We start from the raw sequence: 26,444 nt of genomic DNA on the forward strand, positions 1-26,444 counted from the left end.
GATATGAAAAAATTAGGCAAGGCTCAGGATATGTCATTCTTCTGTCTTTTGATCTTTGCCCTTATCATATGCTTTTGTAATACACTCCAGAAGACATAACAGCTTCTTAGACCTTTCTCAAGAAAGAGGTTCACATGAATGAACTATTTATGTACGCAATTTGTCTTTTCTCCTCATCAAAAACTTGGGACATGGTTGCCCTCCGATCATCTTTAATCTGCTTTGATTTTACAGATTGGATGAAGTCTACAGTTCAGTGCAACTGTCAGGACTCCAACAGTTTTCAGTTTGGAGCATGATCAAAACCAGTGCCACGTTTTGACCCCCACACTCTTCAGAATGTTTCCAACTTTTCCCTCATTAGGTTATTTCATCTCACAGTGCCAATGCCCATCTCCACATAAGGCCCAGTAGAAAACAGCTCAGCTTTGTGCACCTAGCCAACCCAACACCTGCTAACAAAAGAATTTCTTTATTAGGAAGGCATACTGCTTACTAGACATAGCTGAGCTCAGCTCCAGCCTGCAGCAAGGACAGACAAAACACCTCCTAAGGCAGGATTTACTTATGGAATAAAGCTCACTGATTCCATAGGCTTCAATAAAAAAAATATTTCTAATCAGAAGTGCTGTATCAGCTGGCTACATGTCTTTCTGAAGGAAGTCTGCAAGCTGCCTCTATCAATCCAAAACTGTGTGAATCAGCTGCTTTTAAAATGAAAACTCTACAAACCTTCCATTGAGGTTAAAAAACCTCAAATAACAAATATAAGCCCAGTCAAAGAACAGCAAGAAAAATACATTTACCCTTTAAAGAAAAAGAAACGCTTTGTCTGTTCCAGCCTGGCATACAATGGGCTATTAAGGGTATTTCTCAGCAGAGAATGATAAATAAAGCAAACAGGTCACTTAGGGCATTACAACACAGAAGATAGCATTCTTCCTGTCTGTAACAGTACTGCATCAACAGAGAACAGCAGAGCATAAGAACACACGGGTTAAACTGACACAGAGCACATTTATTTCCCAAATTACAGGGTTATCACCAGTTGCACTCCTTTTGAAATGTCTGCACATTTCACACCATCATGTATTACAGATGCTTTAACAGGAATCTAGTACAGGAAAAGGAGTGTGATCTTCACTAAAGTCACTTCACACTCCTCTATGATAAATAGCATCTTTTCAAATACAGAAGCTAAGGCAAAAACTGCTGTGAGAAGCTTCCTAAAGATGTCCTGCATCATTTCTTTGACTTCTAAAACCTTACTGCTGACACTACTATATTTTTATCTAAGGCAGGGAAAAATGTCTGGACCCGTAATAAGAGAAATAAAACCTCCTTTGCTTTCAAATTTGCAAAGGATCCATTTCAAATACATTTACATGAATGAGATATTCTTTGAACAACTTGCCTTCATCTGAATAACAAATGTGGTTTTCATGTAAACGGTGCTGTCACCAAAACAATGATGACCATCACACATCTGCTAGCATTTGTTACAAAACTAAATAAAACAGACCAAGTGTCTTTAGAAAGAGCTGTGGTAACTGATGGTTTGATACCCTAAGCAAATGAGTTATCTGCATTGCAAAGGAGGATCAGTTTTCACAAAGGTGACCTGGTCAATCCCCATATGGAGAGCAGAAGCAGTATCAGCCCTAAAATTCTCTTATTCAACCTGATATTCAAAGTAGGGAATACACACACACACTAGATGGAGCCACCTACCTCTTCCAGGCACAGAAAAATAGTCAGAAAATTGAAGCAGACATAATAGAGAGGGTGACGAGAAAAAGGGCAGTAAAAAATAACAACTGAAGTATTTATGACATACTGCTTACCTAGTTGGACAAGATACTGAATAGTTAAAAGTATCATGTTCTCCACGCTTAGCAGCTGACTGCTGGTCAAACCCAGGAGCTCCAAATCCTTGTTTTCCAGCTGTGGAATCTTGTAGCAATTCACCAGCAAGGGACTTACAACAATATCACCAACATTGCCATAGAAATAAGGTAAAGTGCCATAACCTTTCATAAAAGAAACAAAACAAAAACCAGAAATTCACAAGATATGTCACTACATGAAATCATGTACAATGTATACATTTCCAAATTTCTCCTACATGTTACCTTGCCACATATGCTGCATCAGTGACTGTTCTTGACATTATAATTACTAACAAAATAAATGAGATAGGCCACTGTTCCTTTAACCTTTTTTTTTTTTTTTTTTTTAAACAATGAATGATCACACAGATTTGCAGAAACTATGGGCAATGGCATATTAGGATAATTATTTTTTATTCAAATACAAATGAGAATATTATTTGCTTGGGTCTTACCCTGACCTTTTACACATTCTCCATAATACAGTGTGCAGAAACCCAAAAATCAATGGACGCAAAAGAATATTGATCTTAATGTTACAAAAGCAGCATCAGTATCAGCAGAATTGATTCAGCTGCTGCCATACCGTCTTGATTAGTTTCCCTTTTCTTCCATGTTTTCTTTCTGTTTTCATAAACAGTTAAAAAAGTATCAACAAATAAACATGGTGTTCTGTCAGGTAAAGCAGAGGAGAATAGGCTCTATTCTTTTCCTTGACAATGTTTTCCTTTCAAAAAAATTTCTGCACAGATATTGCCAAACCCATCCATTTGGGTACATCTGGTTCTGTTCTATTAATAGGACTCTGTTTCTCAGGGACACTAACATGTAGCCTAGCTGAGGACTCCATTGGCAGCTCTCCAAGAGCCTAAGGGCTGCATTCAATTTGCACTTAATCTGATAACTGTAGACAACCTCATCTTTAATAATGAAATGTTTCTCTGAAAACATTGAAGCGCTACACTAGAGCTTTAGAATATACTTCTAGAAAACAAGACAAACCAAAAGAAGTGTAACCCTAACCTTGATAGTTTTACTGGTGTAGATAGACCTGTTAATTCTTTGAAATTATACGTATTAAGATTATCTGTTCAGGTGAGGACTCTGAGAACTTCTCCACTTCTTCATGAATGATAAACTATCCCATGGATTATACAGACAGGTATTTTCTTTTAACACTGAAGTTACTTTATATAAAGATCTGTACTGTGCTGGACTGGAAAGAGATTTGAAGAATTAAAAATAAAATCTGTCCTCACAATTTTCACAGACCTGGCCAATTTAGCTCTGCTATATTTTATGCTTATATTGTTCAGCTTGAGAAGAACATATTCACATTATGAGTCACATTCTGCAGTAAAAGCAATGTCTTTCTAAGGGATAACCATGTACTCATATAGCTAAACAATTTTAAAAGTCTGATCTGTTATCTCAGTTGCCTACAGTAATTATAGACTATAAAAGACAGAAAGTACAATTCACTTTGGATTAGTCAGATCAAATCAATTTTCTGATTTTCGTGTGGAATTCTTGGGCTTTGAGATCTGAACTATAAATGCTGCAGGAAATACGTTCTTGTTCTGTAAGTTGTTTACACTGGAAAGCTGTTTCCATTATATGGAAATATTTCTATTCTTGGATTTTACAAAATTGTCACTTGTACAAAATTTCATCTTGGCCAGAGGTCAGGACCTGTTTGCAAATCAGGTTCTCACAGAAATCTAACTTCAAATCTGAAGTGTTGAGCAACTAAAGCAAATCATCCATGACAGAAAGACTACATACTGTACTAGATGCAAAAAGCAACAAAAAGAAACTAAAAAAGAAAGCAACAGTTTTCTCGTAGGGAACATGCATTTGTTCAAAATGCAGCATTTGACTTCACAGGGTAAAACTTACCTATCAGAATCACTGGTCTGACTCCCGAGTTATTCAGCAGGTTTTCAGGAACAATTACAGTCTCCCCTGCTGGGATGGGTTGAGGCTGTAAAATTCCAGTTAACATGGATTGAGGAACTGGGACTGACAAAAGAGGCTCTATAAAATAAAGAAAAGAGAAGCTTCCATTACTAAAAGGCTCATACTGTGATTTGGCCATATGAACAAATAAAAAAAATAAGTGCAGATCACAAACTGTAATAAAATTCAAAAGGCCTCTGCATTTCCTGCTATATCTTTAAGTAATTTAAATTAAGAAACTATACCCTTCTGTAGCCCCACCCCTAAAATAAAACTTTTCTGGCCACAGTATTGTTGGTGAGAATGAGGGAGGAAAGCACAGGTTTGAATATGCATCTGCAAACAAAGCCAAGTACTAAGCCAAGAGGCCATCTCTAAGGCAGAGGCCATCTCAATAATATCTTTCAGTAAAAGGGAAGCAACTGGTCTGACTTAGGACCTAGAACATATGTAGACAAGAAAATAGAAGTCAAAATCTCAAAGATATCCTTAAGCAGCTATTCATGCAAGAAGGTGCAAAAGTAGCTGTCAAATGTAAAAAGAAGCAAAGTGCAAGATTCTGTCATGTGTTATCAGCTTTCAGTGTGAGGCCTGCTTCAGAAGTTTCTCAGGCTTCTTTTGGTTGTTTGTAACAGATTTTTCAAACAATGCTATCTGCAGAAAAACACCACAGGCAGCATAAATGAATGTATGCATGCATATGCTTCAGCTGTGGAAACAGCTGTGACTGGCGGTCAAGTAGGCAGAACTGCTCAAATGGCCCTTTCTATATGTAACCCTTCTTCCCATGATAAATACATTTGAAAATAAATTCCAAAATATCTCTCAACCAAATCTTCCAAAGAAGAATTAAAAATAGGTTGGACATGACAACAAATGTTTTGTGCTTTTTTCCTTTCCTTATGTGTTTATTCTCCCACTCTACAGAAAGATCAGTAATTGCATGTTCCCCTTTACAAACTATTCTGACTCCCGCAACTCCAAAGTCCTTAAACAGTAAACAATTTTATTAGTTGTCATGTGTGAAGTAGTACTGATGTGTATTAATGATGACTCACACATGCATATACTTAATCCTGTTTCATATTGTGATATGTCCCTCCTAGAGCTTTTCCACACACAGGCCTTTTGGTCTCACAGACTTCTCCTTCTAACCCAAAATGGGAATATCAGCATCCTGTGTCAGGCTAAAATTCCATAAATACATCTTTCCTGTACGAGAACCAAGCGTGCTGTTTCAGCAGAATGACACACAAGATGGAGACATCATATTCAAGCAGAAGGCTAATGGAAAGCCTTCAAATATGTTCAGATATTCATACAGCTGCACAATTTCAGAAGAACTGAGTTACATTTGGGGAAGTTAGGTAACATTAGATCCTTGTAACTCTCATCTTCCTTTTTTCTTCCTCATGAAGGATCAAGAATTTTGCTTTCCCATCTTTGATTACAGAAACGAAAACCAAATAATTATGTTTTTCTTGGACATCTGAAGAACTCTCCACGATGTCTTTAATTACTAACAGCAAGCTTAGTGATATTTTCTGCGCAAATCTTAAGTGAAGCAGTACAGGGCTGCTGGTCTGCCTGAATATAGCTTTTTGCAAATGAAATCTCTGTATCATTCAAGTTTTACCTGTTCTAGTTGACGGTCGAACTGTAGGAACAGGTACCACTAAACCAGGAGGAGGTACTGGGGATCCAGGAGACCATCCCCGATGACGTTTCTTCGGTGGTCCAGAATTGGACACTGAGGCTGTGAAGAAAAGCAAAAACTAATTCCAAATTCCATTTTTGAATGACCTGACTCCAGCCTACATTTCCATTTCGCAATAGGGTTGAGCTGTTTCATCACACTACAGAGCTCCTCAGGTTTACACCTAGACTTACGCAAAGCCAGACTACGATGTGAGAAACCCTGCCATCTCTGTTAAAAACTACAGTGCATTCATCATCAGAAAACAAATGGATATGTAAAGACTGAACTGCAGAAACAGTATGATGGGAAGAAAACCCAAATCCTGAATTTCAGGTCCAACAGACATCGCAGCTTAAAAGAAAAAAAAAAAAACAACACAGAGCAGAGTTTTCTTTACCTTGGTCTCCAGCTGCACAGGCAGGGCTAGGAGAGGTTGAGTGAGGCATTGGCCGAGAGACTGTAGAATTCAATACATTATTTCTTCCTCCATTAGTGTTTCCATTAGCACCATCAGTGGCATGCAGTGAAAGAGGAGCTGAGTATAATAAAATACAGAGTGCGTGGCTTGAGACAATCTTGAAAACAAACAAACAAAACAATACAGCGGCATGCACACACGAAAGAATATGGCGAGATGCCTGACTGAAAGCATGAAGAGTACTTAGCAGAGGATAATTTGGACACAGGCTTCAAGATCTTAACGTTGAAACAAGACATCTGCATTTCTAGGCAGAAAAAATTGTATGAAGAAAAAGTCCAAAATAACCTTGCCAGAATAAAAAGATTACACACACAAAAAAAAACCACCGGTAATCTTGTGAAATGTTTTTCAGACACCCAGAATTTTAAAAAGTGCCCATCGTAAATTCAGTTCATAAAGGTTTCTATGCCTCACTGGTTCATCTACTTATTTTTCTCCCAATTATCCACATGCCATACTCATTAAGTCACTACAAGACTCTCATCTGAAGCCTTAGCATGGGAGATGTAAGAGTTTTCTGTGCAGCATGTCCTAAGCATTATCGAGGCAAACCATGCCTCTCAAAATCGGAGTAACAGCACTTGCCCACTGCGAGCTACCCATTTGTACTCCCATGTCAATGATCCAGTATGGACAGATGTGGTGGATGTGGCTTAATTACAAAAGTAAGTAGAAAAGGGTGGGGAGTAATTCCCCCTGCATGATGAATTCTCTTACTCAAGTAAAGAGAGGAAAAGTACTAGTATACTGAAGATATAATATACTGGAATATTTAAATACAGGATTTGCTGGTATTTTATACAAAACTGTGTTAATGATTTCTTCAATGCAGTGTATCGCCGAGGAGCAATACAGTAATATGTACATAAAATAGCAAAAATAAAGCATTATGTACAAAACATAATGCTCACACATATATAAACCAAGTAAACATAAACATATACTTGAATAAGGAAAAAAATATATTTCCCTATATTATTTGTGATAATTTTGATCGTTTAAAGGGCTAACTAGATAAATTAATAAATGATCAGAATACCACAACAGAGTACCTAAATGAGGGGTCGAGGTGCCACAGTTGATACTTCTAACTTATTAAATGTACAGTACAGAAATGATCAATTAAACAGCACATATAGTAAACCTCTTTTAAGTGAGACTGTATTCCACAAAATACATCTGGAGTAACTATACCCACTACAAAAGGCACACAGGTCTCAGTTACTGTGGCAAGAATCAGTCAGATCAAGGGGCGACTTTTCCACTCTTTTAGATGTCTTAGCAAGTTCAAGGGAGATATGATATGCATTTCTATCAGAATGTCAAATCTGAAAGCCAACGTGTGGCTCTGTCTGGAGACAGGAATGACTACGGATAATCTCAGTCCAGAGAACTGAAAGAATGTGAGGACTCTAGAAAATACTAGTGAACTTTCTCCTTCCCTTTTTCCATCTCTACGATCATTTTCTTATTTCTTTGCCGCAGAGCAGATAATTCCCTTGGCTTTCATTTGTCCTGAAAAGCAAAGTGCTACCTGAAGCAAATGTCTTTCCTACAAGCTGCACTGACAAAGCCAAAGGTTTCACAATGTTCTTGTTCCGAGATGGGTCTTGAGGTCCGCTTAAATTAATAGCAGAAGATGATTTTGCTGGACTGAACACTGAAGAATCTGAGAAAAGAAGATGTTTAACTAAGTAATAATTGAAAACTACATATATCAGTATTTATGCTTTGTACTATATTAGCACAACCATGCACGTACATTTATCTATACACCTTTGCAAATAATGCACACAAACTATTTTACACTTAAAAAAAAAAATCATTTAAAGATATCTTACAAGAGTTGTAACAAACATTTACCAGGCATTTCTGTAGAATCTAATAATATACTAAATCCAGGATAGATCTCTTTCAGAATACTCAGTCTTCACATACCAGCTGAAAAATAATTTTAGTGTGCAAGGAGTCTGCTCTCAAAACTGCTCCTTAAAACACACCTGTGAGATAGGCAAGTAAACATTTATCCTGTGTTACAGATGAGAAAGCTGAGGCAAAGAGTTGGTGTGACTTGCCTCCAGCAAGCACTGCGAATGGGCACTTGGAAAAAGCTGCCTAAAAGGCTTTGGAATCTCTGTCACATGAGACTTTCAAGAACATGCTACAGACCTCGCCAGACTAAGATGAGCCTGACTTTGGATATAAAAAAATTAAATACATAACCTCTGGAGATCAGCTTACACCCCTATTATCTATAAGGCTATGAAAAGTGTTACCCTACATAAGAAACACTTAAGAAAAAAATCTAAAAGAAAAAAAAAATCTGCGTAAGAAAAAAAATTTAAAGTTTGCCCGGTATAAAAATATAAATCATAACAGGTTCAGAAACTCTCTGCATGCTAACATTAGGCATTTCATGCCTGAAATTTATTTCAAAGAAAAATCCAACATTGGGAAGCTGATACACTGGCAAATCCAAATTTTTCTTCCCAGGGTGAAGGAACATTATCTCAACATCTGTGCAGAAAGTTGTTTGCAAGAAATAGGCTAAGTTCACCTACAGATGTCCTAGTAAAACAGCCAGGGGAAAAAAAAAACAGAAGGCAAAGACCAACTTGATCTGCCAAACACATTTCTCCCCAGGCGACACACCATTTGGTGAGGAAGGATGGGAGGAGGAGAGTCTGTTTTGCCAGACAAGCAACTGAGATGGGGAGAAAACAAGAGCCAATAGGGTTGCTCCAGCAGAAAGCCTTGTCCGCGTTCACAGGACAAATGCCGTAAGGCCACCAGACTGCTAGCTCAAAAGCTTTGCAAGATAACACTGGTCTCTCTTTTTTTATTATTTTGTTTGTTTTCTCCCACTCTCTGAATTCTAATACATTTCTTGACATTTTATGTGTGAAATCAAGTGGCTGGTATATGTATAAACATCACATTGACACCTAAAAGGTAGTACTACAAGTCCTGCTTATTAGTTTATCTTTCTATCATAAAACTTGGTTTCTAGTTGTTTACCATCCTTTAAACACCTGAATTGAAGTTTTATCTCTTGCATGTCTGCCTAAATGGAGTTCTTGATGCTGTTCAAAGTTTCAGCCACTTTTGTAATGCCAATTAAAATACAGCTCATTTGACCCAGAACTGCATCTTCCCATGCTGTTCTGAACAAGGGACAGTGTCACAGCCATACCACACTGTCAAGTTTAACTAGGATATTTCAAAATTCTACTGCGTTCTAATTTCTATCATGAAATTACAATTTCTGACATGACGGCCTGCCTACAGGTGTCTTCTAGGAGATGGAGACTTAATTAATGCCTTACAAAGGCAAAAGACAGAAATACTTACACAAGTTTAAACGGAAAAATGGGTGAATTGACAAGAAACTGCAAACAATTTTAAAAAGCAACCTGCTAATGTGTACTCCCATTTTAGAACAACATGCCATCCACCCTGAAGTGCAAGTAGCTATGCAATCCAAGGAGAGCAACAGCCAGACCTTTATGGGCAACATATGTCAGAATTCACACCAGAGGAAAAAAGGTGCCCTTCCCCCTTCTCCTGGTCACTGGGAATTCAAACGCATGGATGTGGCATTATCTTCACTAGAAGATAACCCAGAACAAGATGAAAAGGTCTGAGGCAACTGTGACCTAAGTGTACAAACAATGACACACAAAAACCAAGCAGACTGAAAATCACAGTGAGTGATAAGCAGAAAGCAGTATATAAAAGGTGTATCTATTAACTTGGCAGGTACAATAGAAGACAAAACTGCGTTAAATATTGTGTCATTTGTTATTTCAAATAAACAGGTTATCATGCATCTGCACAGTTCTCACATCAGTCTCTAGAAGCCAATGGATCATGCAGTGAAATGCAGATGTGTTTGAATGATACTCTCATTTCATTCTAATAAAAGCCTAAAGCACACAGCCTGCTAATCAGGAGGGTTGACCACTTGGAGAAAGGATTTTTCTGAACATATTGATTAGTGACTGCAGTTCCATTAAAAGACCTATGCTCAGTTTTTGTTTGTTATGCACTTACAGCTTTTTTAATTTTTTTTTAATTATTTATTTATTTTTACTTTTTTCTCATCTGCATTTCATCCTCCATTAAAGGGATTTCTGTTGTGGCACATACATATCAGCCACTTATAACCACCAAACAGAAGGCTTTTTTCTGCCTTTAATTTTTCAAGAAATAGCAGAAACAGACATAAAAGCATACAACACAGATAAAGCTGCAATGAAACAATGAGAAAACAAAAGTCAAAGAGAAACTCTTTAGCTATTTCTGAAAAATAATTTATGATGCTGCTCCTTTGTCAGCAAACGTCCATTTGATTTTTACTGCTTCTCCTCAGTCAGGTCTATCGTTAATAGCATTTTAGAACTGGAAAGCACATATGAGACTCATAATAGAGCTCAAATAACGTTAAAAAAGCCTGTATTTTAAGAGGAAATGCTTTAATTTTTACTTCTACCCATGTGAAAATAAATAAATAAGCAAATAAGTAAATAAGAACTGTCCTGCTCAGCCCCAAAGGAGAATTTTTTTCCCATTTCTAGGCAAATACCCTGGTCTATATACACTAAGTAAGGATCTTGCTATAAATGCTTTAAATATATAATTCAAATATTTTGAGATTCACAAAACGAAGCAAATACAGGGAAATAGAATAAAATAAATTAAACAAAACACCATTTAATGCTTTTTCATTGACTGCTCCTATGAAGAACAAGTCCGTCTTCAACCTCACCTGGCTCTTAATCTCTCCCACAGCAAATTCCAAAAGGTATCCTCCCAGCTGTAATCTATACATGGCTCAAAGTAAATACTCACTTGTTTATGGCATCTCTAAACCAACAATATCTGAGGTAACTTACCACCCCAATGGTTATCTTTATAGCACTTTCAGCTCCTACCTGTCTGAGTGAACCCTGATTTGTATCCATTAGCTGATCCACCCTCTGGGGTCGTGGACGGTGACACCGCAGAATTTGGTTTAGCAGAGAGGCTAGCAGCAGATGATTGCCTGCTTCTACATTCTGCAAACGAAGCAGCTACAGTACATATTAACAAGGTCTGCCTTCCAGCCAGAAAGTTCAGCAACACCGTGGTGAAAGGTGACAAAATGGTATAAGCATACACACAGCACATACAACAAACAGCAGCAAATGGCAGCATTCAACGAAAATACAGCTCAAGCAGTTTAGTCAACTTTGTCTTCTAATTAAGAAAACCTCCCCAGGGGCCACTGAGAGTGCCAGACAAATAGAGACCAGATGCTGCAAAATGGCCAAGAGCCCTCAACTCTCAGCCTTCAAGAGATTTGAAGGTATTGGACATATCCCAGGAAATGCTATGTGACACAATCTTTATACAAACCATCATATGTTGCCCTTTAGAAGGAAAATTGTGCTGACACTCAGATTGTTTGTATGCATCCAGAAAATCTTCAGGGAGATCCCATCCCTGGGAACGTCTGTCTGGATGAAAACTTAGTTGAGGGAGGAGAAAATGACTTTTAAAATCTCATATTAATCTGTTTGGGTTTTTTAAACTGAGATCTAAACAGGTTTTGTTTGAAGAGATTGGGATGCTCAACAGCATTTCTTTTCTGATTAGAGCTTTAACGTAAATAAATGGTGAAGGGTGTCTAGATGGATGGTATCAATACAGGGGTAGAGACCATCAAAATAATGCCCAGGAGGTCAATTTTTGGTCAATTTTCTAAAGTTTTGTAGGTTCTGAAAACACATACAGTCAACACATAACCAAAAGCTAGCCTTGCACCTACTTCTTCCACACCATCACATCTGTGATTAAAACAAGGTTTAAAATGGCTTTTCACACATGTTAGCCCTGACAGTATGTACCAAGACATACACCAACCCCAATAGCATGATCGTCAGGGGGTTCAGGGAAAGGATTCCATTCCCCTCCTTGTATTTCAGAATACCAGTAGCCTAATTATTGCCTTTGATGAAAAAAAATCTATGTACAACGAAACAAAATGCATGACTGCAAATTACACTTTCTAACCAAGTGAAGATTAAGTGATTGTTGTCAATGGTCTTGCATATGAACATCACCAGGCTGCACAAAATGTTCCAACAAAACAATCTGCTAAGTAGTGCATTAGACTGTACTGTATTGCATAGACAAACCTCTCCATAATTCATGGAAAATTGTGTACAAGAAGGGTTTCTTTCTCAGTATTCAGTATTTAAGAGACTACCAAATTAAATTTCAGTAGTTCTTGTGAAAAATGATGATGAAAAACACATCCACTCTGAAGTAGTTGATAATTATACTTGTAATCAAGAAAAACAAAGACAGGACCCCTTTGAACCACAAACTGATACATTACTGTAATTACTCATACAGTTTAGTGATAATCATCTCTCTGGTGTCTTGTTGCCATTCACATGAGGATGTGACTCTTCAGATGTGTGTCAGTCCTCCTGTGGAGTTTCTCCTCTCCTCATCCACTTGGAACAACAGGCACCGGATTGAACTCTGTCATTACTGAGTGACAACATGGCTGAGGAAAATAGGCAGCCAGCATATACACCAGCTTAGCAGGCAATGAGTAGGTAAACTGTTCTCTCCTCAAGACTTCGGACAGCTCTAGCTCAAAAATCCTGCATCCATAATTACCAGACCCCCTTGCCTTGCCTTTGGGTTGCAAATGTCATCTCTTTAGCAGATTTGTTTACAATACTGCAGAGGCAGAGGGTAAGCCCATGTATAAAACACCCAGTGGATGGCACGAGCGTGCATAATCTCCTTTCCTTGCAATCAGTGAGCTGAGCTTTCCTAATACAATGATGTGCTGGCTATCCTCAGGCATTAGCCAGATTGAATTGTACCTGCTAAGATGAATATCAGTGTAAAGCCAGTGCCAGAGCCCTTGCTGTGAGTCATCTTGTTTTAGGTACGGGAAAGAATTACAGATGGAGGAATCTTGTTTCTTCTACCTAGGTGACTGCATATCTTAAGGATAGATTTAGCACTCCCAGTGGAAGCACTGGGAGATGGAAGAAGACAATTTCTATTTGTGTGATTACTAAGAAGATACAAAAAATCTCTTTGGCACAATCCAGACTTCAAAGAAATCGTAAAGAATTTTTCTTTCAATCAGAAAATAAATTCATTTTCCTTTCTTTTTAACATATACATTTCCAGCAGTAACTTTCATTTTTTCATTCAACATCACGTTAATATAATATTAAAACCCCAAGTGAATGGGCACCGTCATTACCTTTCCAGCAAATAAGAGGTCCCTTTGACAGTACACCTTGGGAACTTCTTACTAGGTAGTACTTTAAGTGCTTCTGCTTCTTTGGCTGAGTGGTTAATTTCAGGTTGATATGATTAGAGAACTCTGTGAAGTACCGAAATCCTCTTTCTCCACAGCCTATACAATTCCCAGAAAATCCTGCATGAATGAAGCAGAAGGTTCGCACAGATTGAACAGCATGTGACAGCTTCTAGGAACAAACCACTTTACCCTACCTGCACATCCAGTTCAGAGTGCCTAGATGCCATCAGCCAGATAGTTACCACAAATGCACTGCTCAGCACATGTGTCAAGCAGCAGCCAAACACAGGCAGATTTTAGTCTTTACCCTTCTGAAACTCTTTCATATTTTCAGGTCATACTAACTTAGGCCAAAATTCCACTACCACTGTTCAACTCTATCCAGAGCAAAGAACTGTGAGGTTGGGAGAAGCTATGATGCCAAGAAAGAAAATTTCCATAAGATCTCCCATTTCTGTTCTACATTTCTACCTCAGAAACCACAGGTTCCAATCCAACTGCTTCCTTCCCTCTCTCAAAATAATGCCTAATTCATGATATGCACAGACACTTTGTGGGACTAAAATTAACCTAATACCTAGTGACTTCTTCTGAGATTCCTCATGCAAGGCACTCTCCAAGAAAGGTGGACCTTGCATCTTTAATATCAAAGACTTAACACCACTCATTTAAGGCTGATAAGGCTTGTATAAGCTTATACAAGCTTTCACCAAAGGAAAAAAAACCAAACATATTTACGAGCAAGGTAGGCAGAAGGCTACTTTTCTGCAATGTTTCTGACATGGTTTCATAAAATGGGATGAAATTTTGCACTGAGTGTGGGGGCCTGGGTCTATACTGAGGACCATATACAGCTCAGTGTATATACCATATACTGAGGACCTTTGAGCTGTGAATGGCACTGGAAATCAAGGACAGTACTGTACACAGAGTGCAGCAGTCTGGAATCTTCTAGAACAAAGCATAGAGATATTCTAAAATAAGCCTGCCTTAAAATCCCTGTTGCTTGAATAAATCCACTTCCTTTATTACCCAGCGCTGAACAATTAGAATCCTTCGGCTTATTTGCCACTCCACTAATCTTCAAATTGTTTTCAATCTTTAATGAAAAAATACTTAATATTCTTTCCAGAACTTCAATAACGATTTAGAATAGAGCAGGGCTGATAAATACCTCATAGAAATCCTTTACTTTTGTTTTTGTGTTTTGCTTTGTTTTTCATTTCTCAGATCAAGATCTACAACAGAAGCAATTTTTCACCTTCATTATAATTTCTACAATGCTAGGCACTTCAGAAAATAGTTTCCCATGCTTTTCCTATTAAACTCACAGTTTTATAAAAAAAGATATTTGGTCTGCCAGTCCGACAAAATGCATTTTCCATAGAAGTCTAATTAATTTGGCTATTGTCTTTAGCCTAATTGTGCCTAATTATCACATTTTACCATCACATTGCTAGAGATGCCAAGAAGTAGACTTCTTCATTTTGTTTATCCTGGGAATTAATTGGTTCTTCCCTTCTCCTTTGCAATCCATAGGAACTATTGGCTACAATTTCCAGAAACAGTCATCAGGATCTCACAAGGTTACTCAGTCAATTCCTGTGTACCACTTACACAGGCACAGAATTATTTAAATATGTAACATCAGCAATGCCAGAACACAGTTGTGAGTCAGTAGGCTCTTTATCAATGACATCAGAGACATATAATTGATACAAAGCTCTGGGCGTGAGATGGGGAGCTTATTCACAATGATTAGTGCTACCACATCTGATCAGACTGAACATCAGATAGCTTGTACTGATCAACTCTCCACATTCTCCCTGTTCACTGGGGAGCAGTTCCTATAGCAATAAACACCAGGGTATTCCCCATGACCTCACCTCCCCAACTGCACCCAGCAAGGACACATCACATAGTATCTCCCATCTAATTTTCCCCAGTGGAATCTCTGCCACAGGTCCAAAGGTTTACAGAATATTAAATAGGCTTAAGGGAAAAGTAATACTAAAGCTCATAAGTACGAGGAGGAGGTGCTTTCAATAGTTATTAAAATATTGCTAGAACGGACCAGAATTTGAGTCGTGCGGTTAAGAAGCGGTATTTATGCTTCACTGTAATTTCTTCTCCATTGAAAGTCTTTCTGAATGCATGCTAGGCAGTACAGTGAGAAGTGAGAATGTAAATTCAAAACAGGATATAGGTCCAAAATACATTACATCACTTTTACTATTCTGTTAAAATGCGCACCAATTGTAAGCCAGGCAGGAAAATCCAGGTGCCTTTCTTCAGTGACCAAGAAATATTCCTGTATTAAAATACAGAAGCTCATAAATGTAACCAGTGATGTACATGTATTATCAAAATCTGTGTATTAGTTTCTGAGAGCCAAATTGACATCAGAGCTCCTATTGAAAACTATGTCTCTGATGGAGAGAAGAGCAGAATTTGCCCATTAATCTACAGAAAAACAGCTCATCATCTACAGCTGCATGAGCATATTTCTTCTTTAATGAAAGCGCTGCAAGCATCAGCAGAAGTAAAGAAGTACTTGGAGAGTTCACATTGCCAGGCAAACAATTGTTTTCAGCCCACACAGAAATCATCCAGCTTCAACTGTGGTTAATTGTGGAATCAGGGACTTATTTCAAAATAAGCTTTCATGGCAGGTTCAGCTATAGATTTCATTTAATAAAAACAAGCCTCTTGTCAACATATTTCTAAGAGAAGGTCATCAGCTGAAAGGACTTCAGATAATTCTGAACCAGCCTTTTTCTCTGAATTGTTATGGTACGAAGGAAAAAAAAAAACCTCTTACCTAAAAGTGCATTTTTTCCATGATCATCTGGCAAAAACCGCTTGTCGACTGCGCAGACTAGAATGTGCTCAGGAAGGTTTGGAGACTTGGCTCCTACTAACAGGAAGCCTGCTGGGATATCAATTTGCTCCGTGCACAGTGATACTAATCGTAAATCCTTGCCTGCTTGACAAAAACCTAAAAATAAAATAAAACCAAAGCAAGTGATAAATCTTTAAAAGATTTTTATTAGTATTATTTCTTTTTATCAGTTCCATTAACAAATGGGGTTTTTCACAATCTGATGCTGTTTTGTTTTGTTTTTAATATATATTGTTCAAGGGAATAATGATACAGCACCTACTCAACTCAGATCCACTAGCTCAGGGGTTCAAAGACAGTAAATAGACTATTTTAAAGAAATCCTGAACATTCAGGAAGAGAAGACTGTAAAGACAAGATATCAAATGGTTCAGAAACTGCTGTTCTTTCCACAAGCTTTCAAAACAAGAAGGAAAACTTGTAATTTTATAGCACAAAGTAGCTCCTAAAACACCCCAAAGAATTATTCTTTACTTCACAAAATCTTAGCTTACAGTTTAAGTTCAGAGGAATCAGTTTTGATTTTGTAGCTTGTCCCAAGCTGGCACTGGTATAAAATTACCACTAAGCAGTATGAAGGTATGATAAAAAAATGATGAGGGAAGTTTAATACTGACTATTAAAAGAATAATATTTTCAAATTAAATTCTAACTTGTCTCTAGATTAAGCATTCTAATAATTCCAGCAAGGAAAAAATGAGGTAATTCACTGCTTCAGTAAAAGCTTGCTCTCATCAACCTGTCTGCTCTCCAACTCCATACTGATCACGTCAGCTCAGAGTTTCTTCAGAAAGCTTTTAGCATTCCTCCTCAGTTCTTTTTTATAGAAGTTGACTCAGACATCTCTTAGCTGGACATGTTTTTAGAGCTGTACAACATGCTTTCTGTAAATCTCCAGTTGAGTGCTGTGTGACTTCAAGTCTCCAGCTTGTTTTTCCTGCACACAGATATGTAAACGCAGTGTGAACATAACACTGGTTCTGGTACAGCTAGTTAATACAAGGGTAAAGCCAGCGATGTGGGCAAGGGGAACTGGAGTGAGCAATTTGTAAATGGCAGGCTGGGACACCCCAAAAAGCAGCCCAGATCCTGTGGCTGAGCATCCCAGCAGCATCCTTGGGAGCTTAGGACTCATGATGGGCTTGGCAGCCACCTACTAGGCAGCCATGCTCAGGATTTTTTAAAAGGCTAGATGAGATGGCTTTGCGGTTTTCAACATTGCAGAACAATTTAGGGACCTCTGAAGGTCCACCTGGACCAATATTTTATTCAAAAGAAAGCCAATTCCAAAGTTAGATTTTTGTAACTTAATTAAGCTCCCAACAACTTTCAAGGACTCTTCCATTAAGTTCAGTACTGAACCTGAAGGATCACAATCACACAAAACCTTTTTCTTTAGTGATTTCCACTATCAAATGCAATAATGACAGGTGTGAGAGAAAGCAACAGTTATGTGGTTTCCTCTGCGGGCAAGGATACCATCACATGGGACTTCCTGATTTCCCCTAGGCAGAAGTCAGTGGAAGCACCACCAACTTTTACTAAGATCAAGATTCTAATGTCCAAAGACATTACACAGTCATCTACTGACTACCTCTCTTTTGCTACAACCACAGAAATATGGTAGCATAAACAACATATGCATGTATCTGTATGAACCAATATTTCTACCTAAAGTATCACTGTAACGTGTTCTGTTTTCACATTATCGTTAAAAACATGTCAAACTTAATTTGGAATTATTGAAATACCTACTAACACTTAACCTACTAATTGGTATTAATTAGATTTAAAATATTTTTCAATCACTCCATAGCTAGTAGAGAAATGAGAAACAAAAACCAAACCACTAGAGAAAAATTTTAAGTATCAAGAAACAATTTGTAGCTTAACCCACAGCCACCTTGAGTATTATTAACTTGGCTGTACTCTCACGTACTATGCTCCCACATGGCTTAAAACTTCAGCAAGGATAGTGAAACCTGATGTTGCTTTTTTGTTTGTTTTTATCTCACACCTTTACCTGGCAAGGATCATGTGTGAAGTGGAATGCCTATAGTCAGCTGTTGAACTCCCTGGCAAGCAGCAACTTGCTGAAAATGTGGTACAATACACGCTCAGTCCTGCGCCTACACCCACAGTCTGCTGAGCCAGTTCTTGGCTGAATATTTTCTTCAGTAATTCAATTAGCTCAGTTGAAGCAACAGCTCATTCAAACTGAGAGCTAGTCCAGATTCGCCCTCTTACATTCCTTCTTCCAACCAATTAATTAAAATTAAATGCCTGAAGTTTTTTATTTGTTTAGAAATCAATGAATTTTAATGATTGCTTACCAATGAGAAGGAGCCTACATTTTAGGGGAAAAACATTGAAATTCCCTGTTTAAAGAAAAACAACTTATTTTATGATTAGATGAAGTTGGATTAAAATAAGTAAAGCTCTTTTAAAGGTGTATTCCTTAAAAACATTAGGATTAATCCTAATCAAATGGAACGCTAGGTGGCCAGGTAAGAATTATCCAGACTTTTTAGTGTAATTTGTGAAGAAACAGTTGCAGATAAATATGTGAATGAAAACTCCCTTACATTCAGAGCAGATTCTTCTTACTCAAATGTTTATGTCGTTTGGATATTATGCACAGAATTTTCAAAATAGATCTGAAATATTTTGTGCATTCGGTGCAATCTGAGTATCTGACATACTTAGAAAATGCCATTGTACATCTAGATTTAAAATAGAAAAATTACCCACTGTTGACAATGTTGGCAAACAGGAAATCTGTAGATAAGGATTATGAAACAGCAAATGTGATAAGATTTCAAGGCAGATTTAAACCTGTCTCTTCAAAGAACTGTTTTTTCAAGAAATGCCCAGAAGCACAAGCAATGTCTAGAAAGAGGCTATTGAATGAACTGTTGGCAATGGCAATACTGGGACACCAGAGAAAGCAGGATTCTGATTGTCAACACATTTCACTATGGACTTGCTTTCCAACATGCAACATTCAGATGGCTGAATACAGAGATAGTAGAAAAGGTAATAGTTTTAAACTGAAAGAGAGTAGGGTTTAGAGCAGATGTTAGGAGCAAATTCTTTACTAAGAGGTTGGTGAGGCGTTGGCACAGCTGCCCATGTAAGCTGTGGTGCCCCATCCCTGGAGGCGCTCAAGGCCAAGTTGGATGGGGTCCTGGGCAGCTGAGCTGCTGGGTGGCAGCCCTGCCCATGGCAGGGGGTGGGCTTTGAGGTCCCTTCCAACCCAAGCCATTTGATGATTCCATATCATACATGAAAATCTGAGTTTTTCTGGATGCTTGAAGGTTTGGATGCCCCAGTGAGATGAAGCATTGCACCAGTACTCTACATAAACTCTGCACAACTTGCAAATAATATGCATTTGCCCCTGTATCATCTCTTCCTCTATCCAAAGCTCTCTGAGATCCCTTCTACAGTCTTCTTCCATCCTGTGCAATCTCTTCCTGCATCTTTTTCTGGCGACATCTCTGCATCAGAGGTATGCATGTGTAGATCAGCTGGCCAGCACATGCCTCCGTAATGTTTGGGCTGTGTGAAAGGAGAGGTATAATTACCTTTCTGCCCCAGGGGACGCTAGTTTGGGGGCTCCAATGTCACCTGACAAGCTCCTGAACTTTACAGATCTTGCAGATACTAAGCTTTCTACATTTCAGCCCGAAGTGGCTGAAAGCAGCTACCATCCCCCTGACAGGAGGGCAGCAGGACATCCAGGTAATTGCATCAACCGCGTTTTCCTGGGAAGCAGATTGACAGCATCGATATTGAACGCAGTACCCCTGGCTCCCCTTGCCGCAGGGACAAGCCATCCTGAGAGACAGGCAGCGATAGGGGGCAGCACAAGGAGCCTCACACCTCCAGAGGCTCTGGTTCACCCGGTGCCACAGCACCAGCGAGGGAAGGCTGGCAGTTTGGCCAGATACAGCACAGCTGGTGTTCGCTTAAAGCAGGAGATATTCAGAGAATGTAAAGCTGCTGCTGTGCAGTAAAGTCTTGAATTTTCCTTCAAAGAAACGGGGATGGTATTTGCTCAAGACCCCATCGTTACCATCCTTCCCCTTGATTTTTGGGACTGTAAATCACTTAGCTTCAGCTGCTTTTTAAACTAATTGAGAAAATTCCATGCAAGAAATAGTTATTTGGAAACAGGTAATTGACTACAGGGAGATGAAGGAAGGATTAACCACTTTGTCTGCTACGTTTGAACTAAGAAAGTACATTTTTCTAGCCAACAAGCAACACAGAGACCCCAACCTCTTTTCCCCTCTGTTTTGCATTGATTATGCATTGATAGGTAATTACCTACTAGAGATAAGCGTTTCCATATTAGGAAAGACAACACAGGATCTCTCTGCACAAATATAAATTGTGTTGCCCGCGTATAAGATTTTGACCATGCAAAATCTATTTCCGTCTCATGGCTGAGATTTATAACTCATTTATAACTGAGTTAATACCTAATTTTTTATGCTGAGCAACCCTAACACGACTAAGACAACGAAAAAACCTCTGAGCCACTGAAATAAATCAGCTTCTCTTTATGAAATTGTTTATCACCGTGCAATCATAAAAAGAAGAGCACACAGCTGAGCTGCTCCGTTAAAAAAAAAAATAATCTTCCCACAGGATCTCAGCTTTGTTTAAATAAAGAACAGGCATTCGTATTCTGATTGGGGATTTGCAAATATCAAGAGCAGTCACAGAAAGAATAGTGAATGGCTTTCACAGACATCATCTGCATTTCTTTGAAAGAACATTCATTAGTTTTTGTTTCTAAGTAGCATATTTACATTCTCAACATCACTTTGTTTAGGTTAATTCAGCGTTAATTTTGAAAACGAAAATGTATCTGCTCTACTGTTAACACCCAGAAGCCCTGGAATTTTCTTCAGATTTAAGTTTTTATACATCTTCCCTCTCCTCACCGATAGGAAGAAGCAGTTTCAGTGTGGGCTACCAGCCCCTAGTTGAACTGCAATAAATGAGGTATTTGCATAAGAAATTAGCTTCCAAGAATTACATATGAATTACCAGTCACTGTCACTTGCTATTGTAACTTCACAGTAACTGATCAGGCGTTAAGTACCTGCTTACCTAATTGCCTCGGAAACTGCTTCGGCCCTTCTTTAAGCAACAAGTAAACTGAGGGTTTTCTAACAAAAGAAAGGTGCTACTATTGTGCTTCCCACGTTTTGCATAAAATGCTATTCTACAACTTAGAAACGGTCCGTTTTAAAGCAACAGCAAAGAAATTGTTAAGAGCAGTTTCCTGTATTATTTTGTTGCATTTGAGATTCCTGTCTGAAAACAGAATAGTTTTTTTTCTTAAAATCTTATTTTCGTGGAAATTACAGTAAGTTAATTGTCCAAACTCTATTATTCTTGATTGCAAAGCCCTTACTTTTATAAAGTAAAGCCCTTACTATATAAATGCAGTTGCTCTTTCCAAAGGCTAACAGGAAAGTTAAGGGATGTAACATTACGGCCAGCCGCGAAGGAGCATCCAACAAGCTGTCATTCACAAAGCACTTATTTTTACCGATGAAGAAAGGCAATGAGTGCTTTCTGCATGCATGTGACTGACGACTCAGCCATCTAAGTAAAAGTACAGGTCATCACAGAAAATTATCTATTGACAACAATATAGATCCTGAATTCAGGAAAAGCAAACAGTACAAATACCTTGAAAGGGAGAAAGATTTCAGCCCATCGGTGCTAAAACATGGGAGATGGGTTTTACAGCAAGAGGAACTAGGAACTGTGGGTTCTGGTACCAAGGTTTTGCTCTTGGATAAGCAATGAAGCATAGGCTCAGTTTAAAGCATCCAAACAGCCACAGTGACTTCAATTAGTCTACCAGTATTCTTTAACATTTACCTAACATTATTTATCTTTCTAATTAAATAACTAAGATAAGGAATGTAAACAATGGCAGCAATTGTGTCTTAAGTCTCTGGAAGGGCATATTCATGAAAAGAAAGATGAGCTATACAATTAATATCTCACTGAGAGACAACTAGCAGAGTGAATGTTTTAAACAAAACTGGGGGTTTAAAGACAAAACTGTTCTTACAGATCATCAGTAATCTTAAATACATATTTTTTCCTTTCATTTTCCAGACACAAAAGGAATATACTCTTAAATACTGAAAACACTGAAGAGAGACAGATTTTGTAAATTCAAAACAGCTAAGTTGACAAAGGGTAATGAACAATCCTAAAATCTGGGAGAATGTTGGGAAACTTTCTTCTAATGTATGCTGATCATAGACAACTTTTAAATAAAAATCAAAACAGAGAACTGTCTATGTAAGGTCTTCCAGAACGTACTAAAGCCAACAATACTACATGAATACATGAGCATATAGTTACAGACACTATGTAACTATAGCATCACTAGACATAACCTTGTGATAAGCAATATGCAACCACACTGCAATGCAGGGAGCACTTGTCACTGAGCATCTCCTTGCCGTGCCATGTCAGGCAGCAATGAAGCAGTCCTGAGCAGAGGCAGCATTGATGAACATGGAACAATCTGCATTTTATGTAGATCATAGAATCACCAAGGTTGGAGAAGGCCTCTAAGATCATCTAGGCCAACCATCCACCTACCACTAAGTATTTCCCCACTAAACCATGCCCCTTAGCAAAACATCTAAACGTTTCTTGAACACCGCCAGAGACAGTGACTCAATCACCTCCCTGAGCAGCCAGGAAAAAACTTTTCCTAATATTCAACCTGAACTTCCCTTGGTGCAACTTGAGGCCACTCCCTCTAGTTCTATTGCTAGTTACACAGGTGAAGAAGCCAATCCTCATCTGGTCACAACCTCCTTTCAGGCAGCTGTACAGAGAGATGAGGTCTCCCATGAGCCTCTTCTTCTTCAGAGTGAACAACCCCTATTCCCTCAACCATTCCTCATAAAGCCTGTGCGCTAGATACCTCACCAGCCTCGTTGCTCAATTCAGTTGCTTCTCTCATCCCACTTTCAGCTGCAGTGTCCTGCTGGTATGACCTTCTATTCTTCCTTCTTAGTGTTTAATGTTTAATATATTTAGATGCCATTTCAGCTCTTGTCTGGTAAGCAAAGAATTTCCCATAGCAGTCAGTCTTTCTATTATTTGTATTAAAGGGAACTGGAGATACACTGTCATGGAGGGTAAATGCTTAAATGAACTACATTCAGAAAGAATAAAGTAAAAGAAAAGTCCAACAGGTATATTCATAATGATCCATCCGTTTCATTCACAAGTTTAAAAGAAAAAAAAATAGTACTGTCAGCAATTTTGATCACCTTGAACAACAATCAGGATTGCTCAAGGTAAGCAACCCATAACAAGTGGGCAGGTGGGGAAGAGAAAACAGACAAGGTTCCACTAACGTCCCTCTTATCCTCCTAGTAGCAGAACAAACAGTAAGTTTCTTCCCCACATTCTCCCTCCAACTCTTCTTTCTGCCCATGGAAGCAACAAAATCCAGCGTTGCCAAAGTTTCTGATACACCTCAGTGTCTAAGCACTTTGCCAAGGTTTTAGGGATAGACTGGGAACCAGCCATATCAACGCTGACTCAAGAAACTTCTTTGAGGACAGTAAATCAGTGAGTAGTAAAGAAAATAAGGGACTTCCAGAAACTAATGAAGTGCCATGGTGAATCTTAGGAACTGTTTTCAAGTAACACATTTCATTTTATGTCCTAAAAAAAAAAAACACAAAACAAACAAACAAACAAAAGTCCTCTTACTCTATGCTTAGATCTAAAGCTTTGACTATGAACAGTTAATTCAAGACCTCCTTGCTCAAGTGTTTCTAAGTTCAGAGATAATGCATTTTACTGAGAACTGCTTTTAAAGATCTCACAGGTAAAAGAAAGTACACCAACCATCAGTAGTGCAAGACCCTTCCGGGGCAGGTTTTTGTGAATACGGGATTGGTGGACTGCTTGAATCTGACATGTCTTCATCCTCCTCTTCATCTTCCATTTCATTAACAGTTTGGTTAGTAGAAAAGTCCAAATTTCCATTTTGTGCATAGCGATGTACTAACTCTTTATCCAACTCTTCCACCTTTGGCTTCACATCTGAGCAAGAATAAAATAGAAAATAAAGATTTCATCAGTATTTGTGACTACCCCCTTTTAAAACAACAGTATACTACTCTCCCTCCTCAACAAGGCCTGAAATTCAGATTTTGTGTCACACAATGAGCAGCAGTACAGCTTTTAGTTATTTAATGAAATGCATCCCACCCTTTTCTCAGAAAAACAACAATTGAAATGTGCCATACTTTCATGGTTACCTTCCGGCAAGAAAGGTGGCTGGTCAGGATCCAGGTACAGCTGTGAGAAGATTGGCCGTGGGACGACGCTACTGCATCTCAGAGAAGCTTCTATGGAGTTATGAAGAGCTTCTTCAAAACGAGCAGATTTTAGTTGTCCTGCGTATGAATTCCCCATGATCTAAAAATGCAAAGAAAATGGTTGATAAGCACAAGGGAAGGTGCATACACAGATCTTTTACAAATGTCAGATGAAGTCTTTTTAATATCCACCGTGACAGACGTTGGCAGAGACATCAAGTTAGTAATAATATTGTGCTCTAACTAGCACTACGTTTCTAAGTATTTTGTACCCCACGCATACTCTTGTTTCAATTACAGTTTAGCACAACTGCTTTGTGTTTTGCGCATACATTTCCTTCTCAGAAAACTCAACAACCCCTCTGGTGCGGAGTTTTGTTGGGGGTTGGGAGGAGGAGAGGAAGAAGAGAAAATCATTATCACTGTCATTTTTAAGATTTTCAAAACAGACTAGAGAAATTAATACAACACAGAAAATTGAAAAATGTCAAGTCTGGCTTCATCACTAGTTATTGAACTACTTTAACATTATTTAACTTGGGAGTATGCCATCATTTGCAAAAATATAAAAATAAAAATCTTATATAGACATGCAGTAACTTGAAATTTTGTTTTTGCTAACATTAACTGAAATTGTGTGGAAGTCAGCTCTCTTTAAGAGTCCTTTGCAAATGCTGTGAAGTGTTTTTATTTTAAATTATGCTTTACATTGCTATACTGTTAATGACCTTCTAAATTGTCTATTTTTATAGTTAACATTCATGTTTATAACGATGATTAACTTATGAACTTTATGAAATACTAAGCACAAATAGACCTTGAGATCATCACTTCTCCTTGGGCAACATTATTCACCCCACAGCCACTTATATTTGTTCGCTCAGCATTAGGAATCAGTAAACATCTAGTAACAGGATGGCCATGGAAAGGTTTACAACTAGCTAGGGCAGACTCAATGAAAATGAATTTTTCCACTTTGCTGGGTCTTCACGCTATGTAACATTTACTCAAAAAAAATTAAGATGTAACATTTTCTGCTGTTCAAAATACAAGACTGCATTTTCAAAAAATTTTATTTCAACAAAGGTTACTTTTCCTCTGTTAAATCAATAGTAGAAAGGACAAACACTTATAATATTGTCTTTGTAATTTCCTTCAGTAGATGTCACCCAGTCCCGTGACCAGAATAAAATCTGAGCCAAGAAGATAAGTAGGCATTTAGAAAATCTACAATTCTATTCCTGGTTGATTACTGGGTTGCTCAAGGTTTTTCAACAATGATGATAGCTGCTTACATTAGTGTTTCAGAGCTCCCAGCATAGAAAAATATTTCTGACTCAGGGATGAAGTTTATCTAATTACTCACCTCAGGGGGATGAGAGGCATAGTTAGCTGTTCAAACTTTGTACAACTCTGGGTAAAAAATTCCACATAGAGTCATTGAGGCTGGAAAGACCACTAAGAACACCTAGTCCTTCCATCAGCCCATCTCCACCATGCCCACTGACCACATCCCTCAGTGCCACATCACACAGTTCTCGAACAGCTCCGTAGACAGTGACTGTACCACCTCCCTGGGCAGGCTGTTCCACTGCATCACCGCTCTTTCTGAGAATAAATTTCTCTTAATATTCAACCTGAACCTTCTAACAAATCTGAGGCATTTCCTTACCCAAAACAAAGACAATACAAAGATAATTTTTTTTCCTAAGCTTTCATTAAATTCAAAAAACATCAGGGAGTGTGTATAAACATACAGTACCATAATAAAAGCGAATCAGCATTTAA

At 38.2% G+C, this 26,444-nt stretch overlaps 1 protein-coding gene across 18 annotated transcripts in view; it reads right to left on the minus strand.

Moving 5' to 3' along the window:
- Window positions 1-26,444, minus strand: part of GREB1L (GREB1 like retinoic acid receptor coactivator) — a 128,508-nt gene that overhangs the window by 34,008 nt on the left and 68,056 nt on the right. For 13 of the 18 annotated variants that reach the window (XM_048938791.1, XM_048938783.1, XM_048938792.1 and 10 more), the window contains 10 exons: window positions 24,585-24,756; window positions 24,181-24,378; window positions 16,186-16,362; window positions 13,305-13,481; window positions 10,963-11,100; window positions 7,563-7,697; window positions 5,945-6,082; window positions 5,485-5,604; window positions 3,789-3,926; window positions 1,845-2,030 (listed from right to left, as the gene is read on the minus strand). In XM_048938791.1, coding sequence (XP_048794748.1) covers window positions 1,845-2,030; window positions 3,789-3,926; window positions 5,485-5,604; window positions 5,945-6,082; window positions 7,563-7,697; window positions 10,963-11,100; window positions 13,305-13,481; window positions 16,186-16,362; window positions 24,181-24,378; window positions 24,585-24,753 — 1,576 coding nt within the window. In that variant the 5' untranslated portion in view covers window positions 24,754-24,756. The remainder of the gene's footprint in view (window positions 1-1,844; window positions 2,031-3,788; window positions 3,927-5,484; window positions 5,605-5,944; window positions 6,083-7,562; window positions 7,698-10,962; window positions 11,101-13,304; window positions 13,482-16,185; window positions 16,363-24,180; window positions 24,379-24,584; window positions 24,757-26,444) is intronic. The other 5 variants (XM_048938799.1, XM_048938800.1, XM_048938796.1 and 2 more) reach the window with 4 other exon arrangements.

The sequence above is a fragment of the Lagopus muta genome, chromosome 3 (genome assembly GCF_023343835.1).
Source record: "Lagopus muta isolate bLagMut1 chromosome 3, bLagMut1 primary, whole genome shotgun sequence".
NCBI classification, from domain to species: domain Eukaryota; kingdom Metazoa; phylum Chordata; class Aves; order Galliformes; family Phasianidae; genus Lagopus; species Lagopus muta.